The 19,922-nt window shown below is 44.5% G+C and overlaps 1 protein-coding gene across 1 annotated transcript; it reads left to right on the plus strand.

Moving 5' to 3' along the window:
* Positions 1–3,680: 3,680 nt before the first annotated feature.
* Positions 3,681–18,784, plus strand: LOC121385467 (poly(U)-specific endoribonuclease-like). Its single transcript, XM_041516164.1, has 6 exons — positions 3,681–3,796; positions 5,471–5,587; positions 7,586–7,715; positions 9,729–9,931; positions 16,316–16,539; positions 18,159–18,784. Exons 1-6 carry the CDS (start codon positions 3,733–3,735, stop codon positions 18,387–18,389), a joined length of 969 nt encoding a protein of 322 aa, XP_041372098.1. The 5' UTR covers positions 3,681–3,732; the 3' UTR covers positions 18,390–18,784.
* Positions 18,785–19,922: the final 1,138 nt, after the last annotated feature.

The raw sequence follows: 19,922 nt of genomic DNA on the forward strand, positions 1-19,922 counted from the left end.
GTACACCAGTTGTGGACCACTGGCTGGAACAAGAAGTGATCCGATGGGCTCAAATTTCCCTGATTATCTGTGTATAAAGTTAAAGGAAGTTTTAATTTTTTTATATTTTGTTCTGGGTTTTTTTAACAACACTACTAGACAGTCTCGTAGGAAACGTGGGGTTGGGGACAGAATATGAGTAAAGAGAAGCCATAGCTACCTCTAGTGTCTCCCCAAATATCTAATGTCACTAGGCTACCTCTAGTGTCTCCCCAAATGTCTAATGTCACTAGGGTACCTCTACTGTCTCCCCAAATGTCTAATGTCACTAGGGTACCTCTAGTGTCTCTCCAAATGTCTTGTGCCACTAGGCTACCTCTAGTGTCTCCCCTAATGTCATTAGGCTACCTCTAGTGACTCCCCAAATGTCTAATGTCACTATGCTACCTCTAGTGTCTCCCCAAATGTCTAATTTCACTAGGCTATCTCTAGTGTTTCCCCAAATGTCTAATGTCACTAGGCTACCTCTAGTGTCTCCCCAAATGTCGCTAGGCTACCTCTAGTGTTTCCCGAGATGTCTAATGTCACTAGGCTACCTCTAGTGTCTCCCCAAATGTCTTATGCCACTAGGCTACCTCTAGTGTCTCCCCAAATGTCTAATGCCACTAGGCTACCTCTAGTGTCGCCCCAAATGTCACTAGGCTACCTCTAGTGTCGCCCCAAATGTCACTAGGCTACCTCTAGTGTCTCCCCAAATGTCTAATGCCACTAGGCTACCTCTAGTGTCGCCCCAAATGTCACTAGGCTACCTCTAGTGTCTCCCCAAATGTCTAATGTCACTATGCTACCTCTAGTGTCTCCCCAAATGTCTAATTTCACTAGGCTACATCTAGTGTTTCCCCAAATGTTTAATGTCACTAGGCTACCTCTAGTGTCTCCCCAAATGTCACTAGGCTACCTCTAGTGTTTCCCCAGATTTCTAATGTCACTAGGCTATCTCTAGTGTCTCCCCAAATGTCTTATGCCACTAGGCTACCTCTAGTGTCTCCCCAAATGTCTAATGCCACTAGGCTACCTCTAGTGTCGCCCCAAATGTCTAATGTCACTAGGCTACCTCTAGTGTCTCCCCAAATGTCTAATGTCACTAGGCTACCTCTAGTGTCTCCCAAAATGTCTAATGTCACTAGGCTACCTCTAGTGTCTCCCCAAATGTCTAATGTCACTAGGTTACCTCTAGTGTCTCCCCAAATGTCTTATGCCACTAGGCTACCTCTAGTGTCTCCCCAAATGTCTAATGCTACTAGGCTACCTCTAGTGTATCCCCTAATGTCATTAGGCTACCTCTAGTGACTCCCCAAATGTCTAATGTCACTAGGCTACCTCTAGTGTATCCCCTAATGCCACTAGGCTACCTCTAGTGTCTCCCCAAATGTCTAATGCTACTAGGCTACCTCTAGTGTCGCCCCAAATGTCTGTCACTAGGCTACCTCTAGTGTCTCCCCAAATGTCTAATGTCATTAGGCTACCTCTAGTGTCTCCCCAAATGTCTAATGTCACTAGGCTACCTCTAGTGTCTCCCAAAATGTCTAATGTCATTAGGCTACCTCTAGTGTCTCCCCAAATGTCTAATGTCACTAGGCTACCTCTAGTGTCTCCCCAAATGTCTAATGTCACTAGGCTACCTCTAGTGTCTCCCAAAATGTCTAATGTCATTAGGCTACCTCTAGTGTCTCCCCAAATGTCTAATGTCACTAGGCTACCTATAGTGTCTCCCCAAATGTCTAATGTCACTAGGCTACCACTAGTGTCTCCCCAAATGTCTAATGTTACTAAAAGGCAGCCATAGCTATTTGTATTGTCTACTGTCGCTAGTTTGAACCAGTGAAAATAGACACTAAGTTTGGTTTATCTAGAATGAAAGAAAAAATCTGTGACGTTAAAACAGAGAAATTACCTGTAAAATAGACTAAAGTTCATCTCCATAATCTTTTCTTCTCGGAAGTACGTGCGTTGAATTATGAAAAATTAATTTTGTAGTACATTTTATTACAAAATACGGGATAACCACAAACAGTTCGGATGTATGGAAATTGATATTCTAAACAATAAAATATAAGTAACATCTGATTTCAATTTCCAAAAATGGCTCTAAAGGTGAAACATACGCCATAATGTTTGAAAACTAGGGTTTGCCACTTTAATAGACAAATCTTTGGTGCAGGTTGTGGTTGAGAGGCGAACACCTCCTTTTGATTTAGGGTCTGTCGCATAACTGAAGATTACAATGGCTCGTGTGTAGACATATTTTGTATGTGTACTTCAAACTGTCACCATTAGTATATTGTCATAAACGATTCTACGTAATAAATAGTTGTACCAAGTGGTGTACACTAAGAGCTCAATAGTTACTGAGTAGGCCTACCATAAATGAATCTCATGTCTGTTTGTATCGGTCAACAACCCGTCTTGGTGCAGCTCTCTCTGTAAACCTATCTAGGCACTCACCACGGTGGAAAGTTAAAGTTTAGTGGCACTAGGGCATCAGGGGCGGATGCGGGAATTTTCTAGGGAGAGAGTGCAACATTTTAAAAAGGAACCGTTATAATATTCAGTCGGCATGTGCATCGTAAAAGTACACGAATATGCATCATCTATATGACAATCTTTCCAGATACACGAATATGCATTATCCATATGACAATCTTCCCAGATACACGAATCTGACCATTACATGACATATCCCCCCCCCCCCCCTCCTCAAAAAATAATAAAATAATAATAATAACATTTTTATTCATTTGATAAACAGGATTTTTGGGGACCATTTTAAAATTTGGGGGGTAAACCTCCAGCACCATTCCCTGGATCCGCGTCAATCATCGTCGTTTGTGTGTTAAACATTTAGTAACTATGACACGTATAGTCATCAATGAAAACCTCATCATTTTCCCATTAGAAGCAAAGGATCTTTTATATGCATTCCCCCCACAGACGTTGATCACCACTTAATGTTTGCATATACCATAGTTTGACACCATATAGCCGGTGTATTTTTCGTACTGCGGTGTCGTTAAACATTCATTCATTCATTCATTCATCCATTCATGCATTCCCTCTAGACAGGACAGCACATACCACGACATTTGATACACCAGTCGTGAGGCACTGATTGGGACAGCGAACCCCCCCCCCCCCCTCCCCCCGAAAAAAAACAAGAAAAAAAAACCCCGGTTTCGTGGAGGATACAAAGCCATTAAGCCACGTCTGATGGCATATATCTGATAAGCTGTCGGTTGTTAGATTCTGGATTCATATTACTGAACCAATTCTCACCCAGAGCGAGTTTCAAACTCAAATGTCCGTCGTCTTAACAACTTAATGGGAACATGTAACGTGACCACGCCCTTTCCTTACCTTGAACTAAACAAGCTTTGTATAACCCGGTTTTAAAACCCTCGCCTGGTGCGCGATCAATCTAGGATCGATCTCCGTCGGTGGGCTCATTGGGCTATTTCTCGTTCCAGCCAGTGCAACACTTCTGATGAACAAAGACCGTATTATGGGGCATATGAAATACCCCATGCTAATAATCGGGGAAAGAAGCCCATATACTCATTATGAATCTGTTTTACATTACGTCCACTGATTTACAGTGGTTATAAATACTGCGCTAAAGACACGCGTCACACTCCAAGTGGACGCCATTTTGAAGAGAGTATAAAACCGAACTGACCTCTCCTCGGTCACTGTCACATGATGTCGTCAACCATCACGTTGTGTTTTCTCCTGCTCAGTAGTGGCGTGCTGCACGTCTATGGTACGTACTGACTGTATGTCTTGTGTCTGTCTATCTCTGTGTGTATGTGTGACTTTCTACCTGACTATCTATACATGTATGTCAAGATTTAAGAATATCTATATAGTATGTGTATGCATGCGCGTGTACATGGGGAGGGTTTCGGGGGTTCACCCCCCCCCCCCCTCCGATCAAGGAAATCGTTGGGTTTATTTCAATACATTTTCCATGTCTCGACCAGCCTATGAACTTCGCCACAGTCACCAAAGAGCGTCGCACGAGGCGCTGAAATCAGTACCTTGTGTGGCCACCAGCAGCAGCAATCACTGCGTGACATCTCCTTGGCATAGACTGAATGAGTCTCCGAATCCGGGCACGTGGAATCCTAGCCCATTCTTCCTGCAGTGCATGTGACAGTTGCGGAAGCGTCCAGTTCGTCCCATAGATGTTCAATGGGGTTGAGATCTGGCGATCTTGATGGCCATGGCAGCACATTGATGTTCTAATTCTGTAGGAAATCCATTGTTACACGTGTCGTATGCGGCCTGACATTGTCCTGCTGAAAGAGTTCTCTCTGTCGATCCAAAATGGGAAGCGTTGGCGAAGAATTCCATCCCGGTAGCGTACAGCTGTCAGGTTGCCTTGTACGAACACAAGTTCACTTCTGCGGGTGTATGAGATGGCTTCCCACATCATAACACTCCCTCCACCGAATCTGTCAACTTGGGCGACGCAGTTGTTGGCAAAACGTTCATTGCGGCGTCTGTAAATACGTTGTCGTCCATCACGTCGCTGTAGAAGGAAACGTGACTCGTCGCTGAACCATACTCGCCGCCAGTTCCCCAAGTTCCACCACTGTACATTCGTGCACCAGCGAACACGTAAATGTCGATGTTGACGTCGCAGGACGGGACCAACATACGGTCTCCTAGCCCGTAAACCGGCTTCTCGAAGTCGGTTCCGAATGGTTTGTGCAGACACCCTTCTCAAACCAGGTATGCATCCAGCAGTGTTCGTTGCTGTGGCAGTTCGGTGACGCAAGTGCAGAACCCGGATGTGCTGCAGTTGTTATGCGAGGTCTTAACCACTTCTGGGCCGGTATTCAGCTGATTGAAACTGCTGGTACCTGTCCCAGAGACGTGAAATGGTGCTCTGATGGACGTTCATGTGGCGTGCGACTGCTGACTGCGATTCACCTAACTGGAGGCGGCCTATTGCAATGTTTCGATTCGGCAGGCTTAGTCTAGGCATCTTGTAACTCGTCTACGTCGAAATGGAAATGAGGCATCATTGCGAGCATTGCAGCTTTAAATACCAATCAGTACCCCAATCTTTTCCCCGAGTTTCACGTGTATTCGCCAAAATCTGACCATTTCACGCCCATTTCCTGCAATTGTCGCACAACGTGCCACAACGTGTCACAACGTGCGTTAAATTTGTTTTAGGGTGCATTTGGGCATAGGGTGCATTCCGGGAACATTAACAAACATGGTCATTTAGCAATATTGTAAAAACAAACCCCGATATTTTGTAAAATCAAACATTTTTCTTCTTTCCCTATCACCTATGCGTTTCTCTTTTGACAGTATATATAGAGGATGTGTCTATATATTAAATGTGATATCATATAATAAATTTCATATGATATGTATGTCTATGAATTTGATGCAACGTCATACGGCATATATATTTCAGGTTCGTGTGTGGGGCGGTGTAACGACCCCCTGGACAACACCAAGCCGTGTCAGTGTAACTCACACTGCGTGCAGTACAACGACTGCTGTGACGACTACCACGACGTCTGTGGACAAGGTTGGGCTACTAGTATTTAGTCCATTTAATGTATGACACACTAAACATTACATGACCCACCATTAAAGCGACAGACCCTAGTTTTTAAACACTACGGTATATTTTTCATTATTACAGCCGTTGTTGATAATTGAAATCAGACATTACTTAGATTGTATTGTTTAGATTATCAATTTCCGTACATCCGAGTGTCTTTGGTCATTCTGGTGTTTCTAGTACCTCAGAATGCCTTTTTCATATCTTTCAAAACGCACGTACGTCTGAGAAGTAACGGTTATGGTGTCGAGCTCTTGTCTATTTTTAAGGTTATTTTCCCATGTCACAGACTCTTGTTTCATTCCATTGTGTTTTTATCTAGATGTGACACAGGTTTATAGATTATCCAAACTTAGTGCTTATTTTATCTAGATGTGTTACAGGTTTATGGATTATCCAAACTTAGTGCTTATTTTATCTAGATGTGTTACAGGTTTATGGATTATCCAAACTTAGTGCTTATTTTATCTAGATGTGACACAGGTTTATGGATTATCCAAACTTAGTGTTTATTTTATCTAGATGTGACACAGGTTTATGGATTATCCAAACTTAGTGTTTATTTTATCTAGATGTGTTACAGGTTTATGGATTATCCAAACTTAGTGCTTATTTTATCTAGATGTGACACAGGTTTATGGATTATCCAAACTTAGTGCTTATTTTATCTAGATGTGTTACAGGTTTATGGATTATCCAAACTTAGTGCTTATTTTATCTAGATGTGACACAGGTTTATGGATTATCCAAACTTAGTGCTTATTTTATCTAGATGTGACACAGGTTTATGATGGTATTTATTATTATTCCAAACTTAGTGTTTATTTTATCTAGATGTGACACAGGTTTATGGATTATCCAAACTTAGTGTTTATTTTATCTAGATGTGACACAGGTTTATGGATTATCGATTATCCAAACTTAGTGTTTATTTTATCTAGATGTGTTACAGGTTTATGGATTATCCAAACTTAGTGTTTATTTTATCTAGATGTGACACGGGTTTATGGATTATCCAAACTTAGTGTTTATTTTATCTAGATGTGACACAGGTTTATAGATTATCCAAACTTAGTGTTTATTTTATCTAGATGTGTTACAGGTTTATAGATTATCCAAACTTAGTGTTTATTTTATCGGGTAAAAGTACTTCCTCTTCAAAAGAAATATTTATTTTCAAAGAACAATTATGCAAATGTGTTAAAACTTCACAAAATTGATTCCAAAATAAATTATAATAGTATTACAGTGTGTTTGTTTTGTTTAACAACACCCCTATTGTATTTTGACAAATTATAAACAGATTCTACAAATTTATATATCCATTAGTTTCCAAGATTTTAAGGTAGATAATGTTTACCCTTCGCACCCTATTTATTTGGAACGAACGGGCATGGAAGGCGTAAGACACTCGGGGGGGGGGGTGGGGGGGGGGATCTGGAGCATGCCCCCCCCCCACCCCCAGGAAATTTTGAAATCTAGAGGCTCTGAAATACCACTTTTCAGCTATTTCATGGAGGTTACATACTTAAAACGTCAATATCAATAACCAGTAAAAAAAAAGAGCCCTGAAACACATTTACGTCAATAGTTGAAGGGTTCAAGGTCATCTTTCCGTTTACATTTTTGGAAACTAGATGTCCTGAAATGTAATGTCCTGCATTCTACAAGTAAAATTTGATCAGTTCAACTCGTGCTAGCCAGTGCACTACAACTATGTGCTATCCTCTATGTGAGATGGTGCATATAAAGATTCCTTGCTACTAATGGGAAAATGTAGCAAGTTTCATCTCTAAGACTATATATTATATCAAACTAATCAAATGTTTAACATCCAATAGCCGATGATTAATAAATCAATGTTCTCTAGTGGTGTCGTTAAACACAGCAAATTTAATTTTGGTTAGTTCAAACATTAGGTCTCTTTGACCCGATTACTAACTGTTTATCTATAACTCGCAGGTTCTTTGTCGTCATTAGCCGATACATTGTGGAACTTGGACGTGAACAGGCTGGTCGCCGACACCGACTACGTCATCAACTACCAGGGCCAGGTGAACGAAAACAACAAATACGACAACGCCCCTCTACCGTAAGAGTTCTGTTTTGAAAGTCAGGTGGTTTTAAATGTGTAAATAAAATGTGTTGAGTGCGTCGTTATAGAGAGAGAGAGAGAGAGAGAGAGAGAGAGAGAGAGAGAGAGAGAGAGAGAGAGAGAGACGTACACGCACTCACCTACATACACACGTACACACACGCAGACAAACACACACATATTGAGGGTCTCAGTTTCACTTAGTCAGCTATATAGGTAAAGAATGCACTTATGTTAGTAAGTGCCCGCTGAGTAATGTATGTTTCAAGTCACGTTGTCTATGAAATTCTGCTTTTAGCAGGCCAATATATATATCCAGAAGAACGTGCTTTTAAAATATAGTTCTAGTGCAATCAGGAAGGAAGGAAGGAAGGAAGGAAATGTTTTATTTAACGACGCACTCAACACATTTATTATATTTACATATGGTTAAGGAACACACAGATATTGACAGAGGAAACCCGCTGTCGCCACTTCATGGGCTACTCTTTTCGATAAGCAGCAAAGGATCTTTTATATGCACAATTTCACAGACATGATAATACATACCATGACCTTTGTTTCACCAGTTGTGTAGCACTGGCTGGAACGAAAAGTAGCCCAATGGGTCCACCGACGTGGATCGATCCTAGATCGATCGCGCATCAGGCGAGCGTTGTACCACTGAGCTACCTAGTGCAATAAGCTGATTGTCCCGGAGTAGACCTCTGGCTATCCAGAACTCGACCCCGGGGCAGACATGCTTGAAACCTTCGTGGTATGGAAGCATGTGAATAAATAAATGAATGAATGACTGATTCTAGTAAAACCGTGTAGGCACATGTACCAAAATGGCAAAACGCCCCCTTTTCATTGGTTAATTGTTCTGGCCGTCCAAGTAGTAAATGATCGTTGCTACCAGTTACTGATGTCCAACCATACTTGTGACGTAATGTTATCTAAGAGGAGCGATCTCACGGTACAAAAATAAAATGTACTGCATTTGAGTCTGCTAATCAGGGCCGTAGCTATCGGGGGGGGGGGGGGGGGGGTCTCTCTCTCTCTCTCTCTCTCTCTCTCTCTCTCTCTCTCTCTCTCTCTCGTACACACACACACACACACACACACACACACACACACACACACACACACACACACACACACACACACACACACACACACACTCGGACATGCATATGTATACATGTATTATTTAATAAATGCATTATATACGAGTGTATAGCTTTAATTTATGTTTATTTATATACAATAATACCATGTACAGCAATGATTCAAGGTCCCAACTTTGACCTTGCTTATGTTTCTGGGGACAAAAAAAAAAAAAAAAAATTGTACTGTAAAAAAGAAAAGTAAAGTGTATTTTATTTAACGACGCCACTAGAGCACATTGATTTTTGTATCTTATCATCGGCTATTGGACGTCAAACATATGGCCATTCTAACACTGTTTTCTAGAGGAAACCCGCTGTCGCCACATAGGCTACTCTTTTACGACAGGCAGCAAGGGATCTTTTATTTACGCTTCCCACAGGCAGGATAGCACAAACCATGGAATTTGTTGAACCAGTTATGGATCACTGGTCGGTGCAAGTGGTTTACACCTACCCATTGAGCCTTGCGGAGCACTCACTCAGGGTTTGGAGTCGGTATCTGGATTAAAAATCCCATGCCTCGACTGGGATCCGAACCCAGTACCTACCAGCCTGTAGACCGATGGCCTAACCACGACGCCACCGAGGCTAATTGTACTGTGTCTTGAACATATTTTCAACAATGTTTTAGATTTGATTTTTTTTTTTTTTTTTTTTGTGACACGTCTCAAAGAAAAGCGTTCCACAGAGCTCGCTAAAGTTCACTCCATGGACTGATTTTCTTGAAACTTGTATTAGAAACAAACAAACAAAAACAAAAATAACTACAACTACAACTAACTATCAAAACAAAATAAAACATCTACCTAAGGACTCATTTGAGAAACTACTAACCTTGTTCTCTTTCGAATTGATTCAGTTTTTTCACGAGCCTAAACGAGAACAAGGTGGACAGTATCACGAGTTACGTGCAGTTCAAATCTCTCCTTGACAACTACGAGTCTACGATCGGCCAGGCTGAGGACCTCACGAGTCAGGAGTGGGGGGAGATCGACGCATTCCTCGACACCGTCATGGCGTCAGGCGTCATGCAGGAGGCCTTCAAGTACCTACACGAGAACGGTGCGTGGCAGTGGCAGTTCTAGGGGAGGGCCAGTTAGTTTTAAGGTAGGATGCAGGAGGCCTTCATGTATCTACACGAGAACGGTGCGTGGCAGTGGCAGTTCTAGGGGAGGGGCAGTTAGTTTTAAGTGAGGATGCAGGAGGCCTTCATGTACCTACACGGGAACGGTGCTTGGCAGTGGCAGTTCTAGGGGAGGGGCAATTAGTTTTAAGGGAGGATGCAGGAGGCCTTCAAGTATCTACACGAGAACGGTGCGTGGCAGTGGCAGTTCTAGAGGAGGGGCAATTAGTTTTAAGGGAGGATGCAGGAGGCCTTCATGTATCTACACGAGAACGGTGCGTGGCAGTGGCAGTTCTAGGGGAGGGGCAGTTAGTTTTAAGTGAGGATGCAGGAGGCCTTCATGTACCTACACGGGAACGGTGCTTGGCAGTGGCAGTTCTAGGGGAGGGGCAATTAGTTTTAAGGGAGGATGCAGGAGGCCTTCAAGTATCTACACGAGAACGGTGCGTGGCAGTGGCAGTTCTAGAGGAGGGGCAATTAGTTTTAAGGTAGGATGCAGGAGGCCTTCATGTATCTACACGAGAACGGTGCGTGGCAGTGGCAGTTCTAGGGGAGGGGCAGTTAGTTTTAAGTGAGGATGCAGGAGGCCTTCATGTACCTACACGGGAACGGTGCTTGGCAGTGGCAGTTCTAGTGGAGGGGCAATTAGTTTTAAGGGAGGATGCAGGAGGCCTTCAAGTATCTACACGAGAACGGTGCGTGGCAGTGGCAGTTCTAGAGGAGGGGCAATTAGTTTTAAGGGAGGATGCAGGAGGCCTTCATGTACCTACACGGGAACGGTGCGTGACAGTGGCAGTTCTAGGGGAGGGGCAATTATTGTTAAGTGAGGATGCAGGAGGCCTTCATGTACCTACACGGGAACGGTGCGTGGCAGTGGCAGTTCTAGGAGAGGGGCAATTAGTTTTAAAGGACGATGCAGGAGGCCTTCATATACCTACACGGGAACGGTGCGTGGCAGTGGCAGTTCTAGGAGAGGGGCAATTAGTTTTAAAGGACGATGCAGGAGGCCTTCATATACCTACACGGGAACGGTGCTTGGCAGTGGCAGTTCTAGGAGAGGGGCAATTAGTTTTAAGGGAGGATGCAGGAGGCCTTCAAGTACCTACACGAGAACGGTGCGTGACAGTGGCAGTTCTAGGGGAGGGGCATTAGTTTTAAGTGAGGATGCAGAAGGCCTCCATGTACCTACACGGGAACGGTGCGTGGCAGTGGCAGTTCTTGGAGAGGGGCAGTTAGTTTTAAAGGACGATGCAGGAGGCCTTCATGTACTACCTACACGGGAACGGTGCGTGCCAGCGGCAGTTCTAGGGGAGGGGCAATTAGTTTTTAAGGGAGTATGCAGGAGGCATTCAAGTACCTACACGGGAACGGTGCGTGGCAGTGGCAGTTCTAGGGGAGGGGCAATTAGTTTTTAAGGGAGGATGCAGGAGGCCTTCAAGTACGTACACGGGAATGGTGCGTGGCAGTGGCAGTTCTAGAGAAGGGCCAATTAGTTTTAAGGGAGGATGCAGGAGGCCTTCAAGTACCTACACGAGAACGGTGCATGGCAGTGGTAGTTCTAGGGGAGGGCCAGTTAGTTTTAAGGTAGGATGCAGGAGGCCTTCATGTATCTACACGAGAACGGTGCGTGGCAGTGGCAGTTCTAGGGGAGGGGCAGTTAGTTTTAAGTGAGGATGCAGGAGGCCTTCATGTACCTACACGAGAACGGTGCTTGGCAGTGGCAGTTCTAGGGGAGGGGCAATTAGTTTTAAGGGAGGATGCAGGAGGCCTTCAAGTATCTACACGAGAACGGTGCGTGGCAGTGGCAGTTCTAGAGGAGGGGCAATTAGTTTTAAGGGAGGATGCAGGAGGCCTTCATGTATCTACACGAGAACGGTGCGTGGCAGTGGCAGTTCTAGGGGAGGGGCAGTTAGTTTTAAGTGAGGATGCAGGAGGCCTTCATGTACCTACACGGGAACGGTGCTTGGCAGTGGCAGTTCTAGGGGAGGGGCAATTAGTTTTAAGGGAGGATGCAGGAGGCCTTCAAGTATCTACACGAGAACGGTGCGTGGCAGTGGCAGTTCTAGAGGAGGGGCAATTAGTTTTAAGGGAGGATGCAGGAGGCCTTCATGTATCTACACGAGAACGGTGCGTGGCAGTGGCAGTTCTAGGGGAGGGGCAGTTAGTTTTAAGTGAGGATGCAGGAGGCCTTCATGTACCTACACGGGAACGGTGCGTGACAGTGGCAGTTCTAGGGGAGGGGCAATTATTGTTAAGTGAGGATGCAGGAGGCCTTCATGTACCTACACGGGAACGGTGCGTGGCAGTGGCAGTTCTAGGAGAGGGGCAATTAGTTTTAAAGGACGATGCAGGAGGCCTTCATATACCTACACGGGAACGGTGCTTGGCAGTGGCAGTTCTAGGAGAGGGGCAATTAGTTTTAAGGGAGGATGCAGGAGGCCTTCAAGTACCTACACGAGAACGGTGCGTGACAGTGGCAGTTCTAGGGGAGGGGCATTAGTTTTAAGTGAGGATGCAGAAGGCCTCCATGTACCTACACGGGAACGGTGCGTGGCAGTGGCAGTTCTTGGAGAGGGGCAGTTAGTTTTAAAGGACGATGCAGGAGGCCTTCATGTACTACCTACACGGGAACGGTGCGTGCCAGCGGCAGTTCTAGGGGAGGGGCAATTAGTTTTTAAGGGAGTATGCAGGAGGCATTCAAGTACCTACACGGGAACGGTGCGTGGCAGTGGCAGTTCTAGGGGAGGGGCAATTAGTTTTTAAGGGAGGATGCAGGAGGCCTTCAAGTACGTACACGGGAATGGTGCGTGGCAGTGGCAGTTCTAGAGGAGGGCCAATTAGTTTTAAGGGAGGATGCAGGAGGCCTTCAAGTACCTACACGAGAACGGTGCATGGCAGTGGTAGTTCTAGGGGAGGGGCAATTAGTTTTAAGTGAGGATGCAGGAGGCCTTCAAGTATCTACACGAGAACGGTGCGTGGCAGTGGCAGTTCTAGGGGAGAGAAAATTAGTTTTAAGGGAGTGTAACGAATTGTGATCGCTGTAACTAGTGGGTGGCAGGGTGAAAGTTGAATACTAGTGAAGGGTGCTTAGTTTTTCTTGAATAGCCAGTAGCGGGTATTCTCCTTTTTCCCTTTTTCTGTCTTCCTATCTTTATGTTTCTTTTAATGTTTGTCGTCTCTCTGGCTCTGTTTTTTTCTGTCTCTCTCTCTGTCTCTCTCTCTGTCTATCTATCTATCTCTCTCTCTCTCTCTCTCTCTCTCTCTCTCTCTCTCTCTCTCTCTCTCTCTCTCTCTCTCTCTCTCTCTCTCTCTCTCTCTCTCTCTCTCTCTCTCTCTCTCAACATTTCGTCATTAACAAGAAAGAGAAAGAAAGTGATATTTGTGTAGCGACATTTTCAAGCAATGACTATTGTAAGCCCCGCACTGAACCAGTAGCCGAGATGGGACCAACAAAATAGAGCATCAGCTAGCTAGCCAAGCGTCATCTACCCATTCCGTACAGATTCTCTATTTCGTAGGAATGGAGTATCTGTACGGAATGCAAGACCGTAGCTAGCGGGGTGGGGGAGGGGGGGGGGGGGATTCGGAAAAAATTATAGAAACTTAAAGAAAATTCTCTACTTAAACGTTTAAGGAGTTTTAGACTATTAACTACTCAGTTGCCCCCCCCCCCCCCCCCAACAAAAAATGCTAGCTACGGCCCTGGAATGGGTACCTTGGCTTGCGAAGATGACCAAGACGAGGAATTCTTCGACTTCTACAGATCTGAACACACCCTGGGACATCGCCTTAGACTAGCTCAGAGGGGAGTAGATCGGTCCTACATCTGCGAATCAAGGAGCGCCCACAGCACCTACATGCCTTACCTACATCTGCGAAATCAAGGAGCGCCCACAACACATTCATACCGTACCTGCATCTGCGAATCAAGGAGCGCCCACAACACCTATATGCCTTACCTACATCTGCGAATCAAGGAGCGCCCACAACACCTATATGTCTTACCAACATCTGCGAATCAAGGAGCGCCCACAACACCTATATGCCTTACCTACATCTGCGAAATCAAGCAGCGCCCACACCTATATGCCGTACCAACATCTGCGAATCAAGGAGCGCCCACAACACCTACATGGCTTACCTACATCTGCGAATCAAGGAGCGCCCACAACACCTACATACATTACCTACATCTGCGAATCAAGGAGCGCCCAAACCTACATGCCTTACCTACATCTGCGAATCAAGGAGCGCCCACAACACCTACATATCTTACCTACATCTGCGAATCAAGGAGCGCCCACAACACCTACATATCTTACCTACATCTGCGAATCAAGGAGCGCCCACAACACCTACATACATTACCTACATCTGCGAATCAAGGAGCGCCCAAACACCTTACCTACATCTGCGAATCCGCCCACAACACCTATATCTTACCTACATCTGCGAATCAAGGAGCGCCCACAACACCTACATGGCTTACCTACATCTGCGAATCAAGGAGCGCCCACAACACCCACATTAACATCCTCAAGGAGCGCCCAAACATATGCCTTACCTACATCTGCGAATCAAGGAGCGCCCCAACACCTACATATCTTAACATCTGCGAATCAAGGAGCGCCCACAACACCTACATATCTTACCTACATCTGCAAATATCATTACCGACAGAGCGTACCTACATCTGCGAATCAAGGAGCGCCCACAACCTACACTTACCTACATCTGCGAATCAAGGAGCACGCCACAAGTTGTCACCTACATGGAGAAATGCCTTACCTACATCTGCGAATCAAGGAGCGCCCACAACACCTACATATCTTACCTACATCTGCGAATCAAGGAGCGCCCACAACACCTACATATCTTACCTACATCTGCGAATCAAGGAGCGCCCACAACACCTACATGCATTACCTACATCTGCGAATCAAGGAGCGCCCAAACCTACATGCCTTACCTACATCTGCGAATCAAGAAGCGCCCACAACACCTACATATCTTACCTACATCTGCGAATCAAGGAGCGCCCACAACACCTACATATCTTACCTACATCTGCAAATTAAGGAGCGCCCACAACATCTTCATGCCTTAATAACTGACAGAGCGTCGTCCATTGCTTTCTGGGAAAGTGTTTTACAACATTCTCACTTAAAGGACTCCTGCGATGGCCGGACACGCCAATAGTTGTCAGCACAGTTGGAGAAATGTTCCGGCAGTGCACCCAGTCTGCGGAGATGAACAGTCAAGATATTCACGTGGGTTTGAAGACCACTCTGAGGAATGTTAAGACAGTGCACCCAGTCTGCGGAGATGGACAGTCAAGATATTCACGTGGGTTTGAAGACCACTCTGAGGAATGTTAAGACAGTGCATCTAGTCTGTGGAGATGAACAGTCAAGATATTCATGTGGGTTTGAAGACCACTCTGAGGAATGTTCAGACAGTGCATCTAGTCTGTGGAGATGAACAGTCAAGATATTCACGTGGGTTTGAAGACCACTCTGAGGAATGTTAAGACAGTGCATCCAGTCTGTGGAGATGAACAGTCAAGATATTCACGTGAGTTTGAAGATCACTCTGAGGAATGTTCAGGCAGTGCATCTAGTCTGTGGAGATGAACAGTCAAGATATTCATGTGGGTTTGAAGATCACTCTGAGGAATGTTCAGGCAGTGCATCTAGTCTTTGGAGATGAACAGTTAAGATATTCACGTGGGTTTGAACATCACTCTGAGGGAGGCTAAAGGAGATCGCGCCCAAAATCCAAGCCTGACAGAAGTCATACCAAACTACCGCTCTTCATCAGTGACGTCATCTCCGTAGACAGGATCGCCAACCTTCTCCAATCTGTTCTCCGGATTTGGGGCTTTTCGTTTCTTTAAACCTTTTTGTCTCCTCTTCAGAACTTATTTTTTAATTATTGTTTTATTTTATTTTTATAAACAGTCCAATGCACTTTAGTTTGACAGCCCATCTAAACTGCGCCTATCGCCTAATTTGCTTCGGCAAAACAATCAAGTAATTTTGTGTTTGGTCTCAACTTTCATGTGCGGTCATGATCTTTCAGATTCTTTATTAAATTAATATTCAAAATTTTGATCATCTAAAATGTTCAACCCCTCCCAGTCACTGGTCTGTTTCAACACACGAGAGAGAGAGAGAGAGAGAGAGAGAGAGAGAGAGAGAGAGAGAGAGAGAGAGAGAGAGAGAGAGAGAGAGAGAGAGAGAGAGAGAGAGAGAGAGAGAGAGAGAGAGAGAGAGCCCTCTACCAAACCAACAAAGCTATGATTTCATTTGTCTGTCTTCCAGGCCATGTTCCTAATGACGCTGCCCAGTTCCGAGAGAAGCTCAAAGAGATGTGGTTCAACCTGTACCCGCGGTCTAGCGGCGGCGTCATAGAAAGCAGCGGCTTCGAGCACGTGTTGGTGGGCGAGCACCGGTCTACTGTGAGCGGATTTCACAACTGGTTACAGTTCTTTCTCCAAGAGGACGCGGGCCGCCTCGATTACCAGGGCTTTGTCAAAACTGGAGAGGTCAGTTTAGTCTTATCGAGACATTTCTTATTGGATCTATATATTTATAATTATATACTCTTCAAACACAATAGGGGAATTTAAAATGCAAATGTCATTACCAATGATTGGAACAGAGACAGCTTTCAAAAATAACTGCCTAGGAAAGAACGTTCATGGCTGCACAACCTAACACCCAGCCGAAAATGTGCAACACGTAGTAGTCACGTACACGTGGGTAGAGAGTCATTCGCGATTGTGACACTCCACAGAGTGGTCGATAAATCGGTTTGAGTGATCACTACTGTTAATTTTGCAGAATCTCATTAACCTTTGTTCTTTAGATGTTATGCATTGTTTGTCTTTGAATTAGTGATGCGGTGTCTACGACGTGAAGAAGGCCTTAGGGCTACTGGCATGCTTCAAACTGGTAGAATTCAATGTGATGTAGCCAATATATTCAATGTTTCGTTATCTGTGATCTGCAGACTAGGGAACAGATATCAGCAAATCCAAAATGTTGATGATCTACCACGTTCAGAGCGTCCCAGGTCGACACATCCATGAATCCAGGATCGATTCACCAGAACCCAGGTTCTACGAAATCGAGTTCAAACAGCGACTCAAATCGCTGCACAGTTACGTGTTGAGCGGCCGTTAACGAATCGCCACATGGTAAACAGCCGCCGCAACGTAGATACTGGGGAATCGTACCTGGTCTCGTGTAATGTTTTATACCGAGTCCAGATTCACTCTCGACGTCTTGGATAGGCGTGGATGCGTTTGGCGACGTCGAAATTAACGCCAAGCAAACATCAACCTCAGACCACATGATAGATTTGGTGGTGGTTCCGTTATGATGTGAGTGTGGCATCACTATGACTCGCAGAACACCACTCCATTTTATTCAAGGACGGGACACTGGTCAGTACTACCGAGATAACGTACTGGCACCGATTGTTGTCCCGTTTGCTCGCCGTGCTGGTCGACCGTTTGTGTTTCAAGGTAACAATGCTTGGGCCCACCGTGCACATATTGTAAATGACTACCTTCTGCAACAAAACATTACCAGAATGCCATTGCCAGCAATGAGTCCCGACCTTTCCCCCACAGAGCATGTCTGGGACATGATCGAGAGACATATACGGCGACGTCAACGGCCGCCGGCTACTTCAGCTGAACTTGGCCAGGCGTTGCAAGAGGAGTGGGATAGACTTCCTCAAATCGTCATTGGGAGGTGTGTGTGTGTGTGTGTGTGTGTGTGTGTGTGTGTGTGTGGTTGATATGTAGCATGCCACGTAGAATAAACGAATGTTTAATTTTTTTTTAAAGAGTCGTGTGACGTTTTCTTTTTCACTCTCATCTTTCTCTTTCTTTCTTTTTCTCTATCGTTCTGTCCGTTTCTCTCTCTCATTATTTATGTCTTATTCTCTCATTCTCTATGTGGATCTCTCTCTCTCTCTCTCTCTCTCTCTCTCTCTCTCTCTCTCTCTCTCTCTCTCTCTCTCTCTCTCTCTCTCTCTCTCTCTCTCTCTCTCTCTCTCTCTCTCTCTCTCAGTGTATGTTTGTGCCTCTGCCCATCTTTCTATATCTTAAACACACGTCTCCATATTAAACTGGTGAATGTTCATTATTTTCAGCCGAGGATTGTGGGCTCTCAGTTTGACTGGGTGGGCTACTGGAAGAGTCTGGGCTCGTTTTTCCTCGGAACCAGTCCCGAGTTCGACATGTCGCTTTACTCCGTGTGCGCCATTATGCACCCCAACGCCGTCTGCTCGTTTCACATGAACGGGAGCGACGTCCGCATCCAGACGTGGGACATCGGACACAAGACAGGACTCCAGATAGCATCGGCATACCCCATTCTATAATCGGCCAATCCCATTCTATAATCGGCCTAACTAATTTCATAATTGTTCTATTCAGTTCTGTAATCAACATGTCCTATTCTATAATTGGAATACCCTATTCTATAATTGGCCTATTCCACTGAATAATTGGTCTACCTAATTCTGTAGTCGGACCGGAGCAGTTAATGTTGTCAACCATATTATAAAGCATTACCAATTATAATATAGGAAGTCTTTTAGTCTAAATGAAATTGGTCTACCCACAACTACTTCTATAACTGGATATAGACCAGTGTATGTGACCCTCCCCCTACCCACCCACTATAATGAGTACTAGGTTATATGGCCGAAAGTTGTATTGTGTATTATCTAAGAACACCGTGAATTATTTTTGGAGTAAATGCAATTGGAAATAATGATATGTGACTGAGTTTATTTATGTTAATGTGGGCTACATATGGTAAAAATGCAATCTAGCCAGTGTCAATAAATATATATATATATAGTCAGCACTTGTTCTGAGGTATACACTAAAGATTAGAACCTGTGGGAATGTTCAAACGTCGTTTGTTAAAAATTTTATCATTGTAGACAATGGAAATCGAAAGAATGAATGTTTAACGACTCGTCATTTTAATTGACGATTATATGGCACCGGATATTACGTGGTTAAGCACCACTGCCGCGAATCTATGGGCAACTCTTTTCGATTAGCAGCAAGGAATTTTTTTTACATGCACGATCCCACAGAAAAGGCTTTTGTTACACCAGTCGTGGAGCACTGGCTAGAACGAGAAATAGCCCAATGCGCCCACCGTCTGGGGTCGATGCCAGACAGACTGCACATCAGGCGAGAGCTTTACCACTGGGCTACGTCCCGCATCCAGAAAAATCAAGTAAATCAAAGTTTAAAGTTTGTTTTGTTTAACGACATCACTAGAGCACATTGATTTATTAATCACGGGCTATTGAATGTCAAACATTTTTACAGATTCTTAGCTAGGAAACTCTACATTTTTTCCATTAGTAACAAGGAATCTTTTATATGTACCATCCCACAGACAGGATAGCACATATCACGGCCTGTGATATACCAGTCGTGGTGCACTGGCTAGAACGTGAAATAACCCAGGGGGCCCACTGACGTGGATCGATCCTAGACCGACTGTCCAGTAAATGAAGTAATAAATGGGACTGATTAAAACAAAAAAGGGAGCATTGAAAGCTAGCCAAAGCCCCTGGTCTGGTTTTCAGAAAGTCTGTGGGGCCACATTGACTTCACCATAGGCAATCTGATTAAAATTACCTCTACTGGTCTACCAGTAGATCTAACAGCATTGCGTGGACTCCCATATCCAGGAGACATTTCAGCTATAAATAACAATTTAAATATCGACCAATTACACTTCGCCTTTTATAGCGTTATTCGGGAGCATACAAATTCTAAAAATATAGGACGAGACTTTTTATGCAATAGGCGAACTTGTTGGTCTATTTCAACATTAAAAAACAGGGGGAAAAGTGCAATAATAAACTCTTGATTACATACTAGTA

This window comes from Gigantopelta aegis, chromosome 11 (genome assembly GCF_016097555.1).
Source record: "Gigantopelta aegis isolate Gae_Host chromosome 11, Gae_host_genome, whole genome shotgun sequence".
Lineage (NCBI taxonomy): Eukaryota > Metazoa > Mollusca > Gastropoda > Neomphalida > Peltospiridae > Gigantopelta > Gigantopelta aegis.

Bases quoted from the DNA above. Each gene is read 5' to 3' on its own strand.
- LOC121385467 (XM_041516164.1), top strand. From the start codon at position 3,733: ATGATGTCGTCAACCATCACGTTGTGTTTTCTCCTGCTCAGTAGTGGC. The intron at 7,716-9,728 runs GTAAGAGTTCTG...GAATTGATTCAG, and splicing joins TACGACAACGCCCCTCTACC to TTTTTTCACGAGCCTAAACG. The intron at 16,540-18,158 runs GTCAGTTTAGTC...CATTATTTTCAG, and splicing joins GCTTTGTCAAAACTGGAGAG to CCGAGGATTGTGGGCTCTCA.